The following is a 25,747-nucleotide window of genomic DNA, read 5'->3' as shown; positions in this document are numbered from 1 at the left end:
CAGCTTCCAACAGAAGTTCATAAGTCATAGGAGCAGAATTAGGCTACTCAGCTCACCCAGTCTACTCCGCCATTCAATCTTGTCTGATCCATCTTTCCCTCTCAACCCCATTCTCCTGCCTTCTCCCCCGATACTCTTACTAATCAAGAATCTGCCAACCTCCACCTTAAAAATACCCAATGACTTGGCATCCACAGCCGGCTGCGGCAATGAATCCACAGATTCACCTCCATCTGATTAAAGAAATTCCTCATCTCCTTTCTAAAGGTACGTGCTTTTATTTTGAGGCTGTGCCCTCTGGTCCAAAACTCTCCCACTAATGGAAACATCCTCTCCACATCCACTCTGTCCAGACATTTCACTATTTGGTAAGTTTCAATGAGGTTCCCCCCTCACCCTTCTAAACTCCAGCAATTGCAGGCCCAGTGCCATCATATGTTAACCCACTCATTTCCAGAATCATTCTCGTAAACCTCCCCTGGACCCTCTCCAGAGCCAGCACATCTTTCCTCAGATATGAGACCATTAACTGCTCACAATACTGCAAATGCAGTCTGACCAGTGCCTTATAAATCCTCAGCTTTACATCACTGCTTTTATATTCTAGTCCACTCGAAATAAATTATAACATTGCAATTGCCTTCCTTATTACCAATTCAATTTGCAAATTATCCTTTTGAGAATCCTGCACCAGCATTACCAAGTCCCTTTGCACCTCCGCTTTCTAAATCCTCTCCGTTTAGAAGTAGCCTATGCCTACTAGCCTACTACAAAAATGCATGACTCCACTTTGTTACTTCATCTGCCATTTCTTTGCCCACTCTCCCAACATGTCCAAGTGCCTCTGCAGATTCCCTGCTTTCTCTCCACTACCTGCCCCTCCGCCTATCTTCATATCATCTGCAAACTTTGTCCCAAAGCCTCAATTCCCTCATCCAAATCATTGAAATACGTGAGAGACTAGAGAAATCTCCGGAAGACATTCACATGGCGATCGATCCCTCTGAGAAACTCCTACCAGGCTCCGACCAACCGTGGATAACCTGGCGCAGTCTCAACAGACTGGGGACAGGCATGGGAAGGAGCAAATCGAACTTGCTGAAGTGGGGATACACTGAAGATAATAGACAATAAGTGCAGGAGGAGGCCATTCGGCCCCTCGAGCCAGCACCGCCATTCAATGTGATCATGGCTGATCATTCTCAATCAGTACCCCGCTCCTGCCTTCTCCCCATACCCCCTGACTCCGCTATCCTTAAGAGCTCTATCCAACTCTCTCTTGAATGCATTCAGAGAATTGGCCTCCACTGCCTTCTGAGGCAGAGAATTCCACATGCGGCAGACTGCGAGTGTGGACGGGGCCTCCAGACTATGGAGCATCTCCTGAGCTGTGACATGCTGCATGACACACGCACAGTAAAGGATCTTGCAGAGGCCAACGACGAGGTACTAAAATTTGCTCGCTATTGGCAAACAGTTGTGTGATGAAACAAATAATAAAAATATACAACGTGAAGAATAGCAGCCTCAGCACCTACCCCTGCAGAACAGGACTAGTCACTGGCAGTCAACCAGAAAAAGCCCCCTTCATTCCCACTCTTTGCCATCTGCCATTGAGCCAACCTTCTATCCATGCTAGTATCTTCCCTCATATACCATGGGCTCTCATCTTCTTTAGCAGCATCATGTGCAGCACCTTATCAAAGGCTTTCTGAAAATCCAGGTAAACAACATACACTGACTCTGTCTATCCTGCTATTTACTTCCTCAAATAATCCCAACAGACTTGTCAGGCAAGATCTCCCCTTCACAAAACCATGCTGACTTTGGACTATTTCAGAACCTGGGTCAAGGTGATTTATCCACCTTTAGACCTTTTAGCTTCCCCAGCACATTTTCCTTCGTAATAGCAATCCACTAACGTCCGCCCCTGGCTCTCTTGCATTTGGATCACGTTGCTGATGTCTTCCACTGTGAAGACTGACATAAAATACGTATTCATCTCCCGTTTCTTTACTCACCACTATCACTCCTCCAGTGTCATTTTCCAGTGATCCAATGTCCACGCTTGCCTCTCTGACTCTTATATATCTGAATAAACTTTTGTTATCATTTTATATTATTTCCTAGCTTACCTTTGTATTTCATCTCTTCTCCCCGAATTATCTTTTTAATTACCTTTAATGACCTTTTGTTGCATTTCAAAAGCTTCCCAATCCTCTAGCTTCTCACTAAGGCTTCCCTCAGAAGGCAGTGGAGGCCAATTCTCTGAATGTATTCAAGAGAGAGCGAGATAGAGCTCTTAAGGATAGCAGAGTCAGGGGGTATGGGGAGAAGGCAGGAACGGGGTACTGATTGAGAATGATCAGCCATGATCACATTGAATGGCTCGAAGGGCCATATTGGACATATTGTCTATTGTCTAATCTTTGCAATATTATATGCCTTCTCTTTTAGTTTAATGCTGTCTTTGACTCCCCTTGTCAACCAGTCACCTCGTTCTCTCCTTAGAATCTTTCTTCCTCTTTGGGATGAATAGATCCCGCGTCTTACGAATTCTAGAGAATACAATCCAAGTTTGTCCAACCTCTCTTTATGGCTACAATCTCCTAATCCAGCCAGTATTTTGCACCAGCTCCAAAACTTCAACATCCTTCCAGAACGCCGCGCAATGCTTCAAAGCGGCCTAACCAAAGTCTTAAGAGTTGCGTCCTAACTTCCGGATTCCTAGACTCAACACCCTGACCAATGAAGGCGAGCATACCATGTCTTCTTTACCACTCGATCACCATGTGTTGCCATTTTCAGGTAGATATGGATCTGGATCCCAAGATCCCTCTGCACATCAATGCCATCAACCGCATATCTTCCCCATTATATTCAATTTCCTAAAGTGCAGCACCTCAGTTGTTTGGATTAAACTCCATCTGCCATTTCTGTGGTTCATCTGCATCCTGCTGTATACTTTGACAACCTTCCTCTCTGTCCACACCTCCAGCAATCTCAGTGTTGTCTGCAAACCATAATAACCAACCCTTCTACATTTACACCGAAGTCATCTGTATACATCACGAAAGCAAAGATCCCAGCACAGATCCCCATTTGTCACAGACCTCCAGCCAAAACAATGCCCTTCCACCATAACTCTGCCTTTGTCAAGTCGTCAAGTCAATTTTATTTGTATAGCACATTTAAAAACCCACGTTGACCAAAGTGCTGTACATCTGATTACGTACTAAGGAAAAAAAAATGAAACATACAGTAGCACGCAAACAGTTCACAGCGCCTCCTCAATGAGCCTCAAACGCTAGGGAGTAGAAATAGGTTTTGAGCCTGGACTTAAAGGAGTCGATGGATGGGGCAGTTCTGATGGGGAGAGATTGTGTTCTGGTTTCCTCCCACACTCCAAACTTGTAGGTTAATTGGCTTCGGTAAAAGGTGTAAAATAATCCCCCATGTGTAGGATAGTGTTAGTGAGTCAAAGGGCATGTTTCCGCGCTATATCTCTAAAGACCTAAATCAGCTCTGAATTCATACGCCCGGAATCCCATGCATTTTAATCTTTTGGAGCAACCGACTCTGGGGGACTTCATCAAATGCCTCACTAAAATACATGTTTTGATATAAGCTTTGGCTGAGTTGTAGTTAAGATGTTTACTTTGGAGTAGCGTTTCCCACACTATCAATATTTTCACCTCTTCAGCCATCATTTAAAATCTCTCAAATGGAGAGGCAAGCTTGTTATATTTCTTATTTAAGATAACCATTAGATGCCTGAACCAGGTCTTCTCTGGATAGAATATAGTCACTGATAGACACAAGGAAAATGGTGAGTAGTGTCACAAAGTGCATTTCCATTCCAGTCAAACAGGATGAACAAATACTAGAGTAGGGTGTGGCGTTTTGGAAGTGCAAAGCATTCATAGCTACCCATACCACTCAACTCCAGGCATATTAGTGTCCAGGCCTGGAATACACAAGTGCCTTCAAGCAAGCTCTTGGGGAATGTTTTAAATGAGCAAGCCTCACAATGTTCGGTGCAGCTTCATGCACGGAACAGAAGATTCTCTGCCTGTATTACAGCAAGAAACTCCCCATCTTTAAATTCTCCAGATCCAAGCCAAACCAGCACGCTGGATTTATGGTAAAATTCACAGTGTTGTGTAATATCAATGTGCATACGGTCCACTCCCCACTCTGGAAGAGTGCCAAAGCGATTTACACCAGTGGCAATTTCTTTGCAAGCAATAATAATTACCCACAAATGCTGCTTGCAATTGTTACCAAGCCGTTGTGAAGGGTCTGGAAAATAAAACACTGCACATATCGAAGCTATCAAAAAATTGGAAAAATGTGCACCTATACACCGCACACTTATATTGGAATTTTAGAGGAAAATATCACTCGAGAAATTCTAGAATATTGTAGGCCAAAGGGCTGTACTGTTCTATTGTGAACTGGGCTGGGGGCAACATCTCCAACACCTTCACTTGCACCTCCTCCAACCTCATCTACTGTATCCATTGTTCAAGATGTGGACTCTTGTACATCGGCGAGACCATAGACTGTGCGATCGTTTCGCTGAACACCTTCGCTCAGTCTGCCTGGACCCACCTGATCTCCCAGTTGCTAAACACTTTCATTTCCCTTCCAATTCCCACACTGAAATCTCTGTTCAAAGCCTCCTCCCGTCAGAGCGAGGCGAAATGCAAAATGGAGGAACAGCATCTCATATTTTGCTTGGGTAGCTTACAACACAGTGGTATGAACAATGGTATCTCTAACTTCAAGTAACCCCTGCATTCCCTCTCTTCCCCCCCCCCCCCCCCCCCCCAACCCAAGTAACACCAGATTTTTGGTCTCATCTAGCTACAGCTAACAATGAATGACCTGTTTCCAGTATCATTGTTACTTTTTTTGCATATCTTTCATTCATTTTTCATTATCTCTCCCCATCATCTTCCATCTCTTTATTTTTCTTTTCCCGTGACTTTCAGTCTGAAGAACGGTCTCAATACAAAACGCCACCCATTTGTTTACTCCAGCATTTTGTGTTTATCTTTCGGATGCAACATTAACATGTTCAAATTTGGCACATTGGTCAATGTCAGATTGTATATCTAATTTTAATGCAGTTTTTTTTTAAACTGAGTGGCTTGCCAGTAAACTCAGAGGCAGTAAGAGCCAATCGCTTTACAAGGAGTCTGGTGTCACCAACATATGGGCCATCTCCCCGAAGATCTGTAACACAAAAATGTTACAATCTAGTTTTTCTTATGATCAATTTCAGACTTTAAAATTTAGTTGGCTGAATTTAGATTACACAGCTTGCAGCCTGGGACTCAAAATTCTTCATGCATCTAGTTAGCTAGGACAGTATTTAAATACCGATACAAATTCTAGTCTGTAGTCAAACTTAATTTCCTCCATTGCTGAAAAGCCAACACATTCCAACATTGTGACTGACGGTGTAAATCCTATGCGTATTATTTTTCCTTAGCAGAAATTACTTATTTGTGATTCAACCTGGATAAATGACCACTAGCAGCAGAATTCCTGGTCAACCCAGCATCAAACTTCATTGGTCCAACATTACATTTCAAAAAGGATTGAATTAAATGTTTCATTGTTGTAAGAACTGTTGAATTTTCCAAAATCAAAAACATTGCCAAATTAAAGGTGCTTGCATTGATTTGGCTGAAATATTTCAGCTGCCTTGAACAAAAATCTATTTTTTATTAATAGATAAACAGAATGTTCATTTATTTAAACAGAAGTGACACCTTGATTTTTATTTGAGAATAGTGTCTGCACTGTGGTTGCATTGAAGGCCACACCTGCGTTTAAGCACAAGAAAATCACTCCTCACCACATGGCCCTTGCCAGCTGTACAATTTAATAGAAATGACCAAGGAGAATATTTCCAATTAAAGCTTTTCTTCAGTTCTAATGCAACAAATGTTATCATCTACAACACAACATTCCATATTATTTTAAACAGATAATATTTACAAACTGTTGACAGGCTTTTAAATAACTCATTTTGACAAAAATACTGTAAACTTTAAGTTACAAAACTAGCAAAAAACACAGCGGGTGCAAGTCATAACTGGCAATTATAAAAAAAGACAAAGTTAAATCGCTTAAAATTCATCCATCGGACGATCGACGAGTATGATCAGTAGCTAAATGAGGCTGTATATTTTTATAGCACACACAAACAGCTTATGAAGATAAAGTAATTTTTTTTGTTTGTTCAGCTTCAGTCTCAAATAGTAATAACTTTAATGAGATGTCATACTACTATTTTTGATTTCAGTCCAAGACTTGAGCTAATGCACAAATTATCACGATGTAGTAAGGTATAGAAACAAAGTGCAACTTATAAATATGTTATTATTGCAACTTCACAATTCACTGTACATTGCTTCAGTAGATTGCAGGCTCTCTTTTACATATAACATTGCGTATTTCAATGGTCCATTCCCTCTTTCCATGATCTAATAGCAGCATCAATGTTTACTGGTGTTTAACAGAATTGCAGTACACATTGGATGCATGGCATCAACTGTTTATAAGTAATGTCAATTTTCTCTTTCAATTCAATTAACAAATTAAAACATGGTCTACTGAAGTACATAAAAGGGGTTAAGTTATGAATTTGAAAGACCCCAGATAGACACTTTATTCTGCTCTTTGGGGCTTAACAGCTGATTAGGAATTGCATTGTTTCTGGGTACAAACATCAATTACCTACCTCCCAATAATGGAAGACCTATTACAGATTTGCTATTCACCAGCTAATAAGACATTTAGTAGTCAGATGCAGGTGTTCAAAATTAATACTAGAGAACAAAAGAAAAATTGCATAAAAGCAACATGCAAACTAAGATTTACAAACAAATATTCTGCACCCTGAAATTGGTTGAAAAATGAATTTAGAGATTCAACTAGATTTCTAATATATTCAGCCCTGTGAGAAGCTGCCACCTGTATGGAGATTTGTGATGAAAGGAAAAAACAGTAGTATCCAGCAGCATGCTACAGATTAACATTGCCAGCACATCACTTATAGAAAAGCAAATCAGCAGGTATATAGATTTTCAAAATCTGAAAAAGAAATCAACTTTTTCACTTATTGGTTTACCAGTTTTGAGTGGAGACAGAAACCCAGTTACATTGCAGTTGCCAGGGAAGTACAATAAAAGCAAATAGCCATAATCTGGTTCCTTTCATAAAAGTCTGCATCGCATAAGAAAATAAGAGCCGTCTTGCCTTGGAATTCTAACACATTCAAATGGAAATATTTGATTTAACATGTTGATACCATTATCAACACTTCATAGATCAAACCACATTTATTAATGTTTCATTTGTGGTGCAAAACATGTTGTGGGTGCCATGAGCCAAGATTTACCTTTATCAAAGTTCAGATTTTACATATTTATACAGTAATCACAATGAAAATTCCATTAACCTATACACTTCAGATGCCTTGGTTATCAATGCCTATTCCGTACACGAACCATACACTTCTCACATGACAATACATAATGGTTGACAGAAAAATCTTAGATAGCATTAAATTGTTCAAATGATTTTAGCATTGTTTGTACATTTTAAATAAATAATTAGCACTGAATAATTTTATAATAATCTATTTTATAATAGTCAAGAAATCAATTCAATAAAATTAAGGATCAACACTAATTCCAAATGTAACTGTTCCATCTATTTCAAAATTATACGTGTATTACTACTGTGTGCAGGGCAATCATTTGTAGTTCCATTCCTGACTACACACTTTCATTTTGGCTCCCAGCAGTATTATTCCAAAGTCAAGTAGAGCAGAATAACTGCAGACCACAGTTCCCATCATTAACTTGACCACTGCAAATAAAATCTGAATGTACAGCTGATGCATCACTTCGTGAATTTGGAATGAAGTGTAAAATAAGCCAAAGGAAAGCTGATATTCTGTTGGCATTCAAGAATAAACTTGGAATTTTTGTCCAGCAAGCTCCAGGACAAAATCCATGATGGTTTTGTTGTTGCTGCCATGATGTCTTGTCATATTCTGATATTGAGCATTCCCAAAAAAGGCACTGAACGTAAAGTTTGGAGATATCATGTTGTGCGAGATGCACCATGGTCCTCAATTTCCAATACTAGCCACCCTTATTACAGACATCAATAGTTAGCATTGATGAGAGGAATTATGGACATTTTTGCTCTGCTGAATTAAGCTCACTCAGCCTGGGTCAAACTGACTAGTCAAACTCAGTTTGCACAATCCCAATCAGCACAGAAAATGGCAGCAGCTCCGGCCATATTTACGGGGAAATTCCAAAGGATAGAAAATATGATACTTACATTAAATGACTAGTCACTTCTACTTAATGTTTAATGAACTAGAGGCAAGATCCTGTTTAATAATCAAGCACATGAACTCAATTATGTTTAAAATTAATAATTTCGCAAGCTACACTTTTAAAAGGGTACTCGTGATTCTGTTCTAAATTTATGTGGTATTCACTTATGCATCTAAAGGATCAAGAGGGCACAGAATGGGATTAATATGTCAGAAAACTGCCTTGAATTCTTCCATAAGTTTGAAAGTATGGAAGCCCATGAGGTAAAAAAACTACTGGAATATCAACTAAATGGTGTAGAATAAAAGTGATATGTTAAACTGCTGAAGCATATTGGGACCATATCATAACATAATATTGTTGGGCTTGTATGTCCATGGTTCCTTACTGTGAAGTACAAACCAAAAATATGCACACATAAAATACATTATTTACAATTGTTAGGAAAAATAAATAAGAAATTCTTGTATTTTTAAGATGTGTCACATGTGTTACTGTGGTCCTTAAAACAGTTTACAGTGTGATTAACGGCAGTTATTACAGTGCTCATTGGAATAAAAAACACTGACATTCAATGGATAGCGCACGACGTTGAATCTATTCTGAAGATTCAATCATTGAAACAAGATAACGAAATAAGAACAGCCACCTGAAATACAAGATCAAATATATTTATCCAAAGTGATAGTTGAGCTGGTTTTATTTTACACAAATTAAACTTTTAGTTCTAAATTTGCAAATTAAAGGTGTGTAGAGTTAATAAATATTCTGTTGTGCATGCCAATAAAATACAAGCCTTCTACAACATTTACCACAAAGAATTATATAATTACATCAGTAAAGGCAAGGATTTCTTTTTTAAAAAAGCAACAGTCTGGAAAGAGTCCTAGTATTCAGGGAATGAACAAATGCAACAAAGTCTTATTTATCTGTACAAAATCATTTTAAAACTCTAATAAATACTGTTTGGTGGGTATCAGCTTTAACAACCAACCAGCAGATCGCCACAGGTATGTGCTCACTTCCAATGAACCAAGGGCAAAAAAAGGTCCAACAAGTTCATCTTCCTCTCAAGGTGAAGAAAATTATTTAATGTGCACTGGTCTGTCATCTGATTTTAGGCGCTTTCGCCTAGGTTGAACAAAGTCATCATCTGAATCCTCGCTTATATGAGTTTCTTCATGATCAGAATCTGATTCCATTAGAGGTGTAAAGGTTCTGTCGGAATAAACGTCTTGTAGCTTTGCTTCAAAATAGCTTTCTAGAGCCTTTCCAGCTTTGGCCACTTCTGAATCTGCCTAAAAAGTGAACACATACAAAATAGTTAATCTTACTACTAACACAACAGCTACACCATCATAAGGAAGCAAATATTCCTTTATTAAAAGTCCATGCGTATTAGTAGATGGGTTGTTATGACAAGTTAATTCCCAATGTTTTTAAGAGTAATGCCTTTAGTTGGGAGAAGAATTAATTAGACCTGTACAGTCTAAATAGGTGAGAAATTTAGGTTTATGCTTGGCAGTTAAATGGCAACTACTGGAAATATCCCTTGTCTGGACTTCAACGGGGATAGGATCATCAACAAAGGTTAATGTTTTGAAATTCACCTACTAAAACTCAACGCCCACAATTTAAATGTCCACTTTGTTGAGAGAAAGGAAAGCCATTAGCCCTCATTACTCCAAATAGGCAAGATTGTATTTCCAGATAAGGAGAACTTTCTGGAATAAATTTTCTGAAGTTTATAATAGTGCATACACAATATACCGCAAACTTTAAGTACCTCAGAAAATAAATTTGGCGCATATGAAATTCTCAAAGTAATGCACACCCAGATTTAAACTCACTTTTAAATAGTGTGTATCTAGAGACGATAGCCATATACTATTTTAAGTAATGTCTATGGATTTTAAAAACAGCTCACAATTAAGATAAGGAAGAGAATAAAGATAATTAATCTCTTTACAATAATTTAAAAATACTACTATATATTATGAATTAATGTGGCAAATCCACTTTATCATTCTGCCATGAAATGTTAACATTGAGCACATACTAAGTGTTTTGATAGATATCCTTTTGCACATTACGCAAATATTTTACGTGCAACAACCGCGTCATTTACATCAAGACCATACAACAAACCTGAAAGGCAACTTACATTTAATCTGCACCTCAAATAAAAATAATAAATTGCACTCAAATAGTCTTTCATTACCTCACATGTCTGTGCACCTCATCTGACTACTTTTAACATGACAGGATTGTTGGCAAATGTAGTCAACACATAGACACAAGGTCCTACAAACCACTTGGAGGTGGATCTCTTGATCATGTTGTAAAGCTATTTGAGGGATATATCCAGGACATTACACTACTTTGTTGAATAGTTGTAATTTAAAATCAGAATGAATAATTAGTGGAACTGCTGCCTCACTGCTCCAGCACCCTGGACTTTCTCTGCCACCATGCAGTACCTACTGGGTGTTCAGGTTTCATCTCATTCCAAAACTGCATGGGTTGGTAGGTAAAATGCCCATTGTAAATTGCCCCGTGTAGGTACTCACTAGATTCTGGAATTTGATAGGAATGAGGGGAAAATAAAATCAAATTAGTCTTGAATTTGTGTGAATGGGCACGTGGGACAATTTCAGTGGGTTGAAGGGCCTGTTTCTGCACTGCATGACTATGACTCCCTAATACTGCCATGAAACCTTGTGTGCCTACCCAAACAGGGCCCTGAAAATCAATGCAGCATCTCCCCCACTGTACTGACAAATCAGCATAGACAAAGTCTTCAGTCTCTGGAGTGGAACTTGATTCCACAATTACAGATATGGGGTTATAATTGGCCAAAGATAACATGTTGAATGGCAGGTTAAATGCTTGTGTTCGTAGATACCATATCTAGATTTTTCTCTTCCTAACTTGCCTTTAACTTTCGCTAAACAATGGTCTCATTGTCAGCAACAGTGCAAGTATAATTGCAATCATGGGTTTGCAGGAAACAAAAAAAAAATGCTTAGATGTTATGACAACTTGGGTACATGAATAAGTAGACTACTACTGACGAACTGAGTTCAGTGAAGTGGAGCAATTAGCAGAAAATTGTGCTTCTCTCCTAAATCTATGAACTTACTATCGATATATTTCAAAAGCAGAATGTTAATTTTCTGCTGAATGTCAAAAGGGTTTGTAAGGAGACATTAAAAGCTAGAAAGGGGTAGTCTCCTAGTTGTTTACAACTCTACTTGCATTAAAAACCTCCACAGGTAAAAAGAGAAATGGTAATATAATTGATTAGCCCAATTGCACTCTTTTGTACAAAGTAATTGAATAACAGTTTCTGGTAAAATGAACGTTCCCCTTTGAGGACACCCACCAAAAAGCAATTCTAGATCATGCAAAGAATTCCATGTCAACAGCAAAGCTCCCTTTACTCCACTAAGCATAAGACTAAATAAGCCCCATCTACAACACCATTACATCCCACTTCTCACCAGCCATTCCACTAACAAAGCCAACCAATGAACAACAAAAGTCCATATGCATAAGATGCAGAGAGTAGGACACAGACCTTGGCCCATTAGTCTTATCCTGCTCCCTGAATTTCAACCAAAGTGAAAATACACTATGATTTTGATCTGATTCAAGTGCAGTGGCTAATGCAAGAAAGATTTTCTGTTGCGCCTTGGTGATGTCCTACATCTTTATTTCTCATCCATCATGTGTCATATTTGATTTTATATATAAACAACAAAATTCAACTGATTACAGACTGCAGAGAAAATAACAGGTCTGTCAAAAGCAGGGGTTATGTTTTACCTTGGTTCTCATTTCCCTTTCTTTGGTCCCCATGAAGGCTTGAGGACCATTTTGAACCCCAGGTAATAGGGTAACCTTTATGAGACAATAAAATTCATAACATAAATTTGTTTTATGTTGCACGGAAATAGATAAACATCAAAAAGTTTCCTTAATATCTGTATAGTTTACCCTGTTAAGTGCATATCTATTTGCACCACAGAAAAAAGGTAAATCTTTTTTCCTAAGGACCAATCTGTTACGAAAATAAAATAATGTAGAAGTTTAATATAATTGGTCAACCACTGGATGTAAATGTCATGCTCACTTTCTAAGCACTTACCCTATCTTTATATGTAAACATATGCAAACTAGATAAAATATGTGAACACGTTCTATAACACAAGATCATGCTCAAAGAGTAAAATCAAAATGAGAGCATACTTTGCTAGAAAGACACTATGTTTGTGTAAACCCTGTTCTTGTATTTGTTACGAATCTTGCAAGAAATGGAAGATTGTTATTCCATGATGAATACACAATGTCAAATAAAATCAAAAGAAGGGTCTCGACCCGAAACATCACCCATTCCTTCTCTCCAGAGATGCTGCCTGCCCTGCCGAGTTACTCCAGCATTTTGTGTCTACCTTAAATAAAATCCTGGCAGTTTCCCACCGGGTAAACATCTATGGATTCATATTGAAATCTGCAATGCAGAAATCCAGCTCTTGGTTAGTGTTCAGTGAGCTGGGCTTTGTAAAAGGAACCATCTTTTCCTCAGTAATTTTCTTTATTTCTAAACATCCAGTACCACTACAATCCAAATTGGGCATTAAGGAGGAGCACAACGAGCCTATTGTAATCTACACTATGGTAAATTGTCATGGTGCAAATACCCTGCAGAATACTACACTAGCTACTACTGCTTCTGAACCGAGGGGAGATAATTGAAGATAACATGGAGAATACTGGTAGGAGCTGTGATAATGTTTGTCGGGCACATGGGGCAGCTGAAGGATGGAAATGCTAAACAAGGAAAAAAGATTTTCCACAGCATTTAATCTGGAATAATGTTGTGTCCACACTTGGAATATTCTGTAGAAAGCTAGTTTGTGCATCACATATGGAACTACACCAAACAAATGAAAAAGACTCTACAGAAACCAAAGATGAAGAATCACACCCAAAGGGAATCTATATCTCCAAAATCTATCCACTTACTATATAATTAATCAAGTTGCCTGTCAATTTTACAAACACTGAAAATCGCCAATCTTGTCTTCATGGTTGCAGGTTGCTCAGAAAGAACCAAATCAGTACAAAATATTATAGAGTTCATGTGCATATGGATGTAACAGTGGCACGAACAAACAACTGGCTGTCTTGGAGTAAAATAGAAATGGGATAAACGATTGGCAAGATGTAATGAGTAACGTCACTCAAGGGTCACTATTTCACAGCATTTTACACATTAATGTAAATAACTGACGAAAGGGCGTCAAAGATTTGGTTAATAGTTTCCTGATAACACGAAGATATGTAAGAAAATGAATTGGAGGCTAGAAAGGGATAAAGAGAGATTACGGAATGGGTGAATACATGGTGAATAGAGTATAATGCAGGAAAATGTGATATTGCAGGAAAAGTACATCTAAGCAATGATCAATTGCAGAAACCCGAGACAGGGCGATCATGGTGATTTGCAAAACAATACTATTGCAGGTACCAGAACCAATCAGTAAAGCTAACAATGTCCTTTCATGTTATGGAAATTGAATACAAAGGTGCAAAGTTCAGTTTTACTTATACAGATGCTCCCCGACTAACGATGCTTTGACTTCCGATATTTCGACTTTACAATGGTGCAAACGCTGGGCAACGGCAGCTACCCGCAGCTCGCTTCCGCCCACGTGATCAGGTGTATTAAATGCATTTCGGCGTACAATATTTTCGGTTTACCATGGGTTTATCGGAACGTAACCCCATTGTAAGTTGAGGAGCACCTGTATTGGGCATTGTGAGACATTGCCAGCAACCTTTTTAAAAAATGACATTAAGAGAGCTTGTACATGCACAAACTAGGAGACCTTTGAGCTATGATTTGTCAAAATAGTCACACCGTAGTTTTACATGAACTTGTACCCGAGCCAAACAAAATTTGCCACGGGCTCTATCAAATCACATCTAATCAAGACAACTTAGACCATAGGAGACTATGTCTGCTGCAACCACTAGTGGCACACCTGATGAGGACAGGTTTATTAAGTTGTTTAATTTCAACAAACAACCAGCAGATCCAACTCAAAAAACACATCTGGCATAATTAAGCAGTTAATGCATCACCAGGGCATTCCAGATTGTATATTCCAGAGTAATATATATTTGGCTAAAACTGATCTAATCATTTCAAAGAATTCTTAATGCTACAATGCCAAATTTAGAATTTCATTATACATTTATTTTGAATTTGTTTTGCTAAATTGAAAACTTGGTAACTGCTACTTGTCTTATTTTAGCCAGACTGTGCTTGCAAAAAAGTTATTACTCTGAAGTCAGGTGAAAAATGCAACAAATTAAATTCACAATCACACAAGGATAACAAAACACAAGATTTGTTAAAATGTTTTACATCAGGACACAGGCTACAAATGTAATCTTTTGAAGCTGAAAGTCATTACATGTAACATACCTGTTAAATGGTCACTCATCCCATCATTCTAAGCCAGCCACGCTCCACAAGTCTCCTCCCTTATCAACTAACACCCTTCAATTCCTTTTAACTTCAATGATTCTCTAGCTTTACCCATACAAAAGTGCTACGAGCCACCCTTATATTACAGGCAAGGATGGACGAATGCTTTGGTAAGTTTTGTTAACCAATTAAACTAATTATTCTGTTTGCAACTTCAATGAATAATCAATGTATGATGTAGAATTGTTTAGTACTGCTTGTAGCATCCTCTGAATAGTTGTGATTGTTGTAAATTGTTCAACTCTTCAGTACTTTATCCTTTTTGTATGGAGACCCAAGAATATTAATTGTAGTCTAATCACAGTACCTTTGCAGTCTATTATTGTACCTAGTGTTTACCCCCACTTAATATTAAAATACCAATGTACTTTGGCTGCTGACACATTATTTCCACTTCTCCAAAGGACAAAGGCAACAGACATATGGATCACTACCATCTGCTAGGATTCTGTCGTCATTAATCATATTTGACTTTTAAATATTCTTCCTTTGTTTCTCAGTCTAAATCTTGTAACTCTGTGGCTATGAGCACCATGGAAATGTGCTCACCTGACAAACTGCAGACTCACAGAACCAACTCAAACTTCTCCTCCACCCCCAATCTCAAGGGAAATTAGGGATCAACATTAACCTTACCAGCAACATCCATATTATGTAAATTCATTAATAAACACTAATTTCTCACATTACAGCCAGTTTCCAAAATGCACAAATCACATTTAATTGAATAAATTTGGTAAGTTTGCAAATTACTTTAGTTCAGATCACTCTCCCAAATTAGATGTAATGTGCACATTTTAATATTCTATCTCAAATTCTGGATTCTACATCATCTGAGGGGTTTACAGCATTGCTTTTTGTGATCCATCACTTCCTATCTTCTACTATCCTATCACTGATAGCCCCTAATATCTGTTTTCCAATTTGTAGCCTGTTGCTATTTTATTTTCCTGAATCAACATTTTGAATGTTGTCAAAATTGAAATTACTGATGAATATCTAATACTATCAGCGAACTTTTATACGTGTGTGGCATTATCCTCGTGTGCCAGTTTCTTTTTCCAAAGTCTTCAATAATGCTGGTCATGAATCAAATTGTACAATATATATATCTGGTTTCCAACTGAAATTTGTTTTATGCAGTTTGAGTCCAAGCTTGACTATAGTTGAAAATCAACTAATAAGGGTTGCAAAGCTTACCAGCATTATGACAATAGAACTTGGAAATTTTGGTGTATTTGAAACATGTGCAAATTCATGTTATACTTACTTCATTGAACTTTTCACAGTTTTTGAAAATGAGCCTGACATCAGCCACAAAGCTCTTCGGCATTTGGTAATGCTGAGAATGTTTTTTCTGCAATTTCATTTTCACTCTGGATAAATCCATTGGATTCTTAATAATTCTGTAATAATCAGGAACCTAGAGAGAAAGAAAAATAGGTTGATTCCCTTCAGTGCAAATTTTGGTTACACTCGTGGCCCAAATAAAATTAGACACTGACGGTGAAGATAGAATGAAATGAAGTGGTTCTATGTTGGGCTCACTCAAATGCTTTTTATTTCCATCAAAATTTAAAAAAAGTTCTAGTATTGTAATGTCAAACTTCCAAGAAAAACTGCATTTTCGAACATAATAAAATCCTGAAACCCAGAGTCAATGCTTTACAACAAGAAACAAAGTTTAAAGAGGGTCTTGGAGAAGGTGATATATAACCTGATGCACTTTAAGGGGAAATTTTGCAAGCTCAGGCTTTAAGCAACTTAGGACATGGGTATCAATGGCAAAAAAAAGGATACCGGTTAAGGTCACCATATAAAATCAGAGTTACACAAGAGTGGTGTGGATATTGAAGTGGTTAAAGATAAAATTAAGGCAACGCCATAAAATTGATCATTTCAAATTGGGTGATTGAGAGTCAATGATCAGCAACAGAAACAGGAGTGATGGACAATCAAATAGTTGGAACCCAAGTTTTCAATTGGCATCGGTTTCTCCAACCCCCTTGTTTCAATTGATTATTATCACTGTAAGCTATCGTTTTCATGCTATCAAACCAAATCAGGTATTATATATATTAATATAAACAAGCCAAACACAAGTATGACAGGTAGAGTGAAGAGAAAAATACCCGAGTGCAGAATATAGTTTCTCAACATTTTAGTGTAATAGTTCCAGAAAAAATGTCTAATGTCCACAATGAGGTAGGTTGCGAAAATCTGCTCAGTATCACAAGCTTATGTAAAGATCATTCAGAAGTCTGTTAATAGAGGGGAAGATGCTATTCCTGAAACGAGCTTATGCTTTTTTGTGGTACGAGCTGACAAGCTTTTATATCTTCTGCCCGGGAGTGGAGAAAGGAATAAAAAAGGTGGAACAGGTCCTGAATTAAGTGGCTGCTTTCCAGAGGCAGCATGAAATGTAGATGGAGTCAATTGTGGGGAATATTGTCTGCGAGATGGACTGGGCTACTCTCTGCAATTTCTTGTGGTCATTGGAAGAGTTGCTCCCAAAGCAAGCTATGATGAAACCCGGTTGTATGCTTTCTATTGTGCATCTGTAGAAGTTGGTACGAGCCATTGGAGACACGCTGCATTTTCTCGGTTTCCTGAGGAAATAGAGGTGCATGTGTGCAGTTTTTGGCTACAGCATCAATGTGGTTAGTCCAGGATAAATAGTTTTTTTAATGTTATATTTACATGAAGGAACTTGAAGCTTTTAACTAGATCCACTTTGCACCATATCCGTACTCCACCATGCTTCCTTTGTCTTGCTTGCATTGAGGGAGAAGTTGTTGTCCCGACACCAAATGAGATCTCTATCACCTTCCTGTACTCAGTCTTGTTATTGTTCAAGATCCGTCCCATCACAGTGGTGTCATCGCAAACTTGGAGGTGGAGTTAGAGCCGAAATTGGCAGGATAATCATGGGTGCAAAGGGAGTATAAGAGGGGCTGAGAACACATCCTATTGAGTATTATTGTGGAGGATGTGTGTCGCCTATCCTCACTGATTGTGGTCTATAAAGTCAAAGATCCAGTGGTAGAGGGGAGGGAGCTGACTCCAAAGTCCAGAAGTTTGAAAATGCTATAGTGAATAAATGAGAGTCTGATGTAGGTCTCCTTGTTATCCAGGTGTTCCAGAGATGAGTGTAGAGCCAGGGAGATGGCATCTGCTGTGACTGTAGGCAAACTGGAGGTCAGAGTTGAGGTGTGCCATCATCAGTCTCTCAAAATACTTCGTGATGGTGAATGTCAGTCATTGGACAGAACTCATTAAGGCACACTACCTTCCTTACCTGACCCACTCCAATCTCATCCCCTTCCAAATATGCGGCCCTCCGCTCACTCAGCAACAATTGCAATATTGTCATCAAACTCACTGACAAGGGAGGTGCTTTAGTAGACTAGCAGATTGACCTTTACCGTAATGAGACCAGGCGTCAGCTCTCCGACACCACTTCATACTTACCCCTTGACCATGTCCCCATTGATGAAGAGACCACTGTCTCCCAACCATCACCAATCTTATTGCCTCTGCTAATTTCCTCTCTAGTCTCCAACCTTATAGGTCCCACCAGCACTTTGGCCATTTATCTCTCCTTCCCAAAATCCACTAGGGCTGCCCTGGAAAACCCACTGTTCCCGCCTGCTCCCCTCCGTCCAGTTCCTTCCAACCTTCATCCGAAACACTTCACACACTTCAATAACTTCCACTTCCTAGGCCTCTTGGGTCTTCCTTGAACAGGAACTGACACTCCTCTGCTTGGCATAACAACTTCTTTGACTCCTCTCACTTCCTTCAAGTCAAGGTGTAGCCGTGGGCACGCCCATGAGCCCCAGCTATGTCTGTCTTTTTGTTGGTTACTCTCAATTTCTTCGACTCTGTCGCATTTGCTCCCAAGAGTTCCTACAGCCTTTTGTATTTTGCCCTCGTTTTAAATGTTCAACAGGGTTTATCGTGGGCAAATATAACCATATAACAACTACAGCACGGAAACAGGCCCGTTCGGCCCTACCAGTCCACGCCGACCACTCTCTCTGACCTAGTCTCATCTACCTGCTCTCAGACCATAACCCTCTAATCCCCTCTCATCAATATACCTATCCAATTTACTCTTAAATAATAAAACCGAGCCTGCCTCCACCACTTCCACCGGAAGCCCATTCCATGCAGCCACCACCCTCCGAGTAAAGAAGTTACCCCTCATGTTACCCCTAAACTTTTGTCCCTCAATTCTGAAGCTATGTCCCCTTGTTAGAATCTTCCCCACTCTCAAAGGGAAAAGCCTACCCACGTCAACTCTGTCCGTCCCTCTTAAAATTTAAAAAACCTCTATCAAGTCCCCCCTCAACCTTCTACGCTCCAAAGAATAAAGACCCAGCCTGTTCAACCTCTCTCTCTGTAGCTTAAGTGCTGAAACCCAGGCAACATTCTAGTAAATCTCCTCTGTACCCTCTCCATTTTGTCAACATCCATCCTATAATTTGGCGACCAGAACTGCACACCATACTCCAGATTCGGCCTCACCAATGCCCTGTACAATTTTAACATTACATCCCAACTTCTATATTCGATGCTCTGATTTATAAAGGCAAGCATACCAAACGCCTTCTTCACCACCCTATCCACATGAGATTCCACCTTCAGGGAACAATGCAGTTATTCCCAGATCCCTCTGTTCCACTGCATTCCTCAATTCCCTACCATTTACCCTGTACGTCCTATTTTGATTTGTCCTACCAAAATGCAGCACCTCACACTTATCAGCATTAAACTCCATCTGCCATCTTTCAGCCCACCCTTCCAAAAGGCCCAAGTCTCTCTGTAGACTTTGAAACTCTACTTCATTATTAACTACACCACCTATCTTAGTATCATCTGCATATTTACTAATCCAATTTGCCACACCATCATCCAGATCATTAATGTAAATGACAAACAACAGTGGACCCAACACAGATCCTTGGGGTACTCCACTAGACACTGGCCTCCAACCTGACATACAATTGTCAACCATTACCCTCTGGTATCTCCCATTCAGCCATTGTTGAATCCATCTTGCAACCTCACTATTAATACCCAACGATTTAACCTTCTTAATCAACCTTCCATGTGGAACCTTGTCAAATGCCTTACTGAAGTCCATATAGACAACATCCACAGCCTTGCCCTTATCAATTTCCCTGGTAACCTCTTCAAAAAATTCAAGAAGATTAGTCAAACATGACCTTCCAGGCACAAATCCATGTTGACTGTTTCTAATCAGGCCTTGTTTATCCATATAATTATATATATTGTCCCCAACTATCTTTTCCATTAATTTTCCCACCACAGACGTCAAACTAACAGGTCTATAATTGCTAGGTTTACTTTTAGAACCTTTTTTAAACAAAGGCACAACATGCGCAATGCGCCAATCTTCCTGCACCATCCCCGTTTCTAATGACATTTGAAATATTTCCGTCATAGCCCCTGCTATTTCTGCACTAACTTCCCTCAATGTCCTAGGGAATAACCTATCAGGACCTGGAGACTTATCCACTTTTATATTTTTCAAAAGTGTCCGTACCTCCTCTTGTTTGATCCTCATAATTTCCATCACTACTCTACTTGTTTCGCTTACCTCACATAATTCAATATCCTTCTCCTCGGTGAATACCGAAGAAAAGAAATTGTTTAATATCTCCCCCATTTCTTCCGGCTCAGCACATAGCTGTCCACTCTGACTCTCTAATGGACCAATTTTATCCCTCGCTATCCTTTTGCTATTGACATATCTGTAGAACCCCTTGGGGTTTACTTTTACATTACTTGCCAAAGCAGCCTCATATCTTTTTTTCGCTTTTCTAATTTCCTTCTTAAGATTCCTTTTACATTCTTTATATTCCTCAAGAACCTCATTTACTCCCTGCCGCTTATATTTATTGTATATCTCCCTCTTTTTCCGAACCAAGTGTCCAATTTCCCTGGAAAACCACGGCTCTTTCAAATTATTATTCTTTCCTTTCCACCGAACAGGGACATAAAGACTCTGACCAGTAGTGAACTGTAATATTGAATAGTGGCAGAGTAAGACACAATATAAGCTTGGTTAGGGCTAGAATTGCAACTAGCCATTGCAAGAGTCTTGGAAAATGCAGAGTTTTTGTTGTGAACAATGACACCTTTCTTCCATTGATCAGCTGAAGAAAGCTACCCTGCATCCTGAAAATGTCAGATAGGAGGTTGACAAAAATTGAAAATGCATGCATCATACGAGGTAATAAAGAGAAGGGATGCTGACCCCTCATCCGCATATAACATCAGACGTTAGTGTATAAATAACAGAAGTTTCAGGAGAATCTGAAGGAACAAATAAATGCTACAACACTACAATTCAATTGTCCCAGTTATAATTAAACAGGTATGAATGGACTATAAGAGTTGCACTGAGTTGACAATCGAAGATGAGTAAATAAAGAGGAAAACCATGAATCATAATCAAAGAATGCAAATTGTACAATGGGTTAAAGTAGCGTCCACTGGGAAAGATAATTCATTGTGGAAGTCATGGGCATGGATTTGGAAGTAACATCATATCCAAGGACAAGGATGTTGAATACGATGAGATCGCTTACAAAGATGAATGTTTGAGAAGACATGATGATGATGCATTAAGATGGTACCTGAATGATTTGAGCCAGCATGGGACACCTGGAATGTGGGATAAAAGAATGTGGTGAATACTGTGGATGCCACAAGCTCAGAGGAAGGAAAGAAGACAGGAAATAAATTAGATAACATGATTGGTTGGTTAGTTGATTGGTTAGTCTCTACCTTAGTAACAACTAATTCCACACACAGGTAGTATGTTATAACTCAAAAGATGCCTTCCTCAGAAACCTTGTACTGCAGAAAATCAGGTTATCAAACCAATTGTATCAATCGGAAAGAGAAGGTTAGGGGCTAAAAAGTTTCAGATTCACAATGAAGTTGTTTTTCCCTGTGATATATTCAAAAATGAAGGTATTTGTAATAATGAAGTTGATTTTTGTTACTGCAAGCTGAAAATACTGAAGGTTGTATATTAATTCATTTAATAAAATATTGCACAAGTGTTAAAAGAAGCGATGCTTGTCACGTTCTACAGTGAGAGTAGCAGCCGTGTTCATTATGGGGGAAACATTTTATTTCCAATAGTTTTTTTTCTGCTTGCCAATTTCCAAAGTAATCTTTTAATGTTTCTCTAGTTCCCTAATGAAATTGTGTTATAACCAATAAGACCCACATAAGACAAAAAGAGGGATCTTGGCGTCCAAGTCTAAAACTCCCCGATACCGTAACACTGTATGGGAGAACAAACAAGCTTGAAACAGTAAGGCATTTGCCAGCTGTGCACCAGAAACCCTGAAATCCAAATACAGTGGATTTTTCAAAAGGGCAAAGACCATGACTGAGGAATTGCTTGGATTGTGAGACAGTTAAGATTTAGTGAGGAAAATGACATTCAAGATGGTAAAGACGGCACATGATATGCTTACTCTCAGGTCAAGACATTGATTATAAGAGTCAGGAAGTGCCGCTTTATAACACTTTGGTTAGGCTGCATTGGGAATATTGCCCGGATTTTTGGTCTCCCCATCATAGGAAGGGTGTTAAGGCTTTGGAGAGAGTGTAGAGGTGTTTTCTCTGGAACACCAGAGGTTGCTGGGAAATCTGATAGAAGATATAAGATTATGAGAGGCATAGAAGGAGTAGACAGTCACAACAATTTTCTTAGGATGGAAAAAATCAAATCCATAGGGCATAGCATTAAAGTGAGAGGAGTAAGGTTTAAAAGAGATGTGCAGGGCATGCTTTGATTTATATTTAGAGGGTGGCAAGTGCCTGGAACGCAAGTGCCTGGTTGAGGCAGATACAATAGTGACATTTAAGAGACTTTTGGATAGGCATATACGGGGAATGGATTACCTGCAGGCAGATAAGAGTTGGTCTTGGTATCATATTCACAAAATGCTGGAGTAACTCAGCAGGTCAGGCAACATCTCAGGAGAGAAGGAATGGGTGACGTTTCGGGTCAAGACCCTTCTTCAGACTGATGTCAGGGGGGCGGGACAAAGGAAGGATATAGGTGGAGACAGGAAGATAGAGGGAGATCTGGGTATCATGTTCGGCACAGACATTGTGGGCTGAAGAGCCTGTTCTTGTGTTATATATTTTTTTAATGTTTTATGAAGGAGTATATACAGGAATGAGGAGCAAACATAAAAATGATTGAGCAGTAGTAGGCTACTCAGCCTTTCAAGGCAACTTCACCATTCAATCGAATCATAGCTAATCTGTGAAATTTCAACTCCACACATCCATCTCCCCATATAACTTTCACTCACTTTCTTTTTAAGAATCCATGTATCACTAACTTCAAAATATTCCTAAAGTCAACAAGGTTTAAAAGTCAGTGAGTAGGCATCTTCTCATCCCAATGCCTTTGCTTGAAAATACAAGTTGTTGGGTAAATTCAACTGGCAATGCAGCCCGTTAAATCTTCCCTTGTAGGCTCAAATGATAAATGGCAACTCAGGGGGATGAAGTGAGATGCACCAGCACTTACAAAGTACTGTCCACAGAAGGAAGAGATCAAGTCATGATTGAATGTGTAATAAATAAAACCTAATTTTTGTTAAGTATTAAATAATTTATCATGTACACCATCTCCCTTTAGAGAAATTTTAGTACAAGATGCAGTACCAGAATTAGCAAGTACACATCTCAGGATCTACACATGGATGATAAATATGTAGACACTCCCCAACTTATATAAGGGTTACATTCTGACGGACAGGAAGCAGCACGTGAGGCTGGGAAAGCACATCTCAGCATAGGAGCAGACCCTCAGCGGGGACAAGGCTGCATACTCTCCCCTCTCCTTTACTCTCTCTACACCAACGACTGCACTTCCACAGACTCCTCTGTCCTGTCAAGCTCCTCAAGTTTGCGGATGACACGACCCTGATTGGACTGATCCAGGATGGGGAGGAATCTGCCTACAGAGGGGAAGTGACACAGCTGGCGTCCTGGTGCCATCGCAACAACCTGGAGCTCAATGCTCTCAAGACAGTGGAACTAATTGTAGACTTTCGAAGAGATTCCCCTCCCCTCCCCCCACTCACCATCAACAACACCATAGTCACATCTGTGGAGTCATTTAACCATCATCTCCAGGGACCTTAAATGGGGGGCCACCATCGACTCCAGTCAAAAAGGCCCAACAGAGGATGTACTTCCTGCCGCCATCTTACCGTAGGCCTCCAGCGGCCGCCGCCTTCGCCCCGCCGCGTTGCCACGGCCACCAGTCCTTGTACAACGCGGGCGGGCAGAGCAAGGACGACCCTGCCTCCCAGGGACGGCAGGGTTGGAGTCGACTGGAGGCCGGGTCTCCCGGGCCGGGACAGAAGCCTCGCCGGCGCCCCGGGGAGAGTGGAGCCGGCGGCCTGGGGCCCGTACCCGGGGACTGAGGAGCAGCAGCAGCCGGCGGACAGCGCTCCCCTCCCTGCCTGTGGGGCTGCGGACCACCACCCATGGGATCAGCCGCAGGACTACCCCCGCCCCCACGATGTCTCCACTGTCTGGTGTGCATGCCACAAGTGCAGTCGGCAACTCGTTGGTTCCAGCAGCTTAGGGCTTGTCTACCTAGCATGTGAAGCTGGGTTCGGCGGATTGCTCGGAGGAAACCACCAGAAGGTTTAACGGGCAGAAAGACGATCCCAGCAAAGCGCCAAGGAGCGCAAACAGGGCAGAGTGAGATACGTAGGACACTTCCTACCATCCACTGCATCCTGACCTGTCCCCAGCCGTCCCGACTATGTCTTGCTGCTGGAACCCGATAGGCCGGGACGAGAGAGTGAGGCCGACGATCTGCGCAACTCCCCCTCACTTAAATCCAAGTCAAGCGCAAGTCATCACTTCAACCTCAGTCAGCATACATACCGCGGCTGGCGGCGATCCCAATCAGCGGTGGAAATAATAAGATTAAAAGTAAAGTCATGGTCATCTTTGAACCCGAAAGATGAACACAACACTTCCTGCGGCAACTGAAGAAACACAATCTGCCACAGGCACTGATGGTCCAATTCTATATTGCTATCATTGAGTCCGTCCTCACCTTCTCCATCATGGTCTAGTTTGGCTCAGCCACCAAGCACGATATCCGGAGGCTGCAACGGATCGTTCGCACAGCTGAGAAGGTTGTTGGCTGCAACCTTCCCCCCATTGACGAACTGTACACTGCAAGGGCCAGGAAGCGAGCGGGCAAGATCATCTCTGACCCCTCTCACCCTGGCCACAAACTCTTCGAAGCACTTCCCTCTGGAAGGTGACTCCGGACTGTCAAAGCAGCCACAGCCAGACATAAAAACAGCTTTTTCCACGAGTGATAGTTCTACTCAATAACCAGTCTGTAGTCTCTCTTTTGCTCTGGTTTATTTTCATCCACATGTTTAGACCGTAATGGTGTATCCTTATTGTTTTGATGTGGTTATGCTTTATTCTTAATTGTTAACTGTATGTTTGTGTGTCATTTGTGAGCGGAGCACCAAGGCACATTCCTTGTATGTGCACATACTTGGCCAATAAACATATTCATCAATTCATTCTGTAAACCCTTAGGCAAGTCAGATTTTTACGCAAGTCAGGATCACCTTAAAACTGGGTAGAAACAAAGAACTGCAGATGCTGGTCAATATACAAACGACACAAAGTGCTGGTGTAACTCAGCAGGACAGGCCGCATTTTTGGACAACATGGATAGGTGACGTTTCAGGACAAGACCCATCTT

General features: G+C 40.1%; 1 protein-coding gene across 2 annotated transcripts in view; it reads right to left on the bottom strand.

The window, feature by feature from the left end:
* Positions 1–5,881: 5,881 nt before the first annotated feature.
* Positions 5,882–25,747, bottom strand: part of trim33 (tripartite motif containing 33) — a 96,904-nt gene continuing 77,038 nt past the window's right edge. The window contains exons 18-20 of one of the 2 annotated variants that reach the window (XM_078420577.1): positions 16,202–16,354; positions 12,201–12,275; positions 5,882–9,670 (exon numbers count right to left, since the gene is read on the bottom strand). In XM_078420577.1, coding sequence (XP_078276703.1) covers positions 9,458–9,670; positions 12,201–12,275; positions 16,202–16,354 — 441 coding nt within the window. In that variant the 3' untranslated portion in view covers positions 5,882–9,457. The remainder of the gene's footprint in view (positions 9,671–12,200; positions 12,276–16,201; positions 16,355–25,747) is intronic. The other variant, XM_078420578.1, reaches the window with a different exon arrangement.

The sequence above is a fragment of the Rhinoraja longicauda genome, chromosome 24 (assembly GCF_053455715.1).
Source record: "Rhinoraja longicauda isolate Sanriku21f chromosome 24, sRhiLon1.1, whole genome shotgun sequence".
In the NCBI taxonomy this organism is placed as follows: domain Eukaryota; kingdom Metazoa; phylum Chordata; class Chondrichthyes; order Rajiformes; family Arhynchobatidae; genus Rhinoraja; species Rhinoraja longicauda.
Note: the sequence above shows the minus strand (reverse complement) of the source record. Positions and strands in the feature narration are given on the sequence as shown.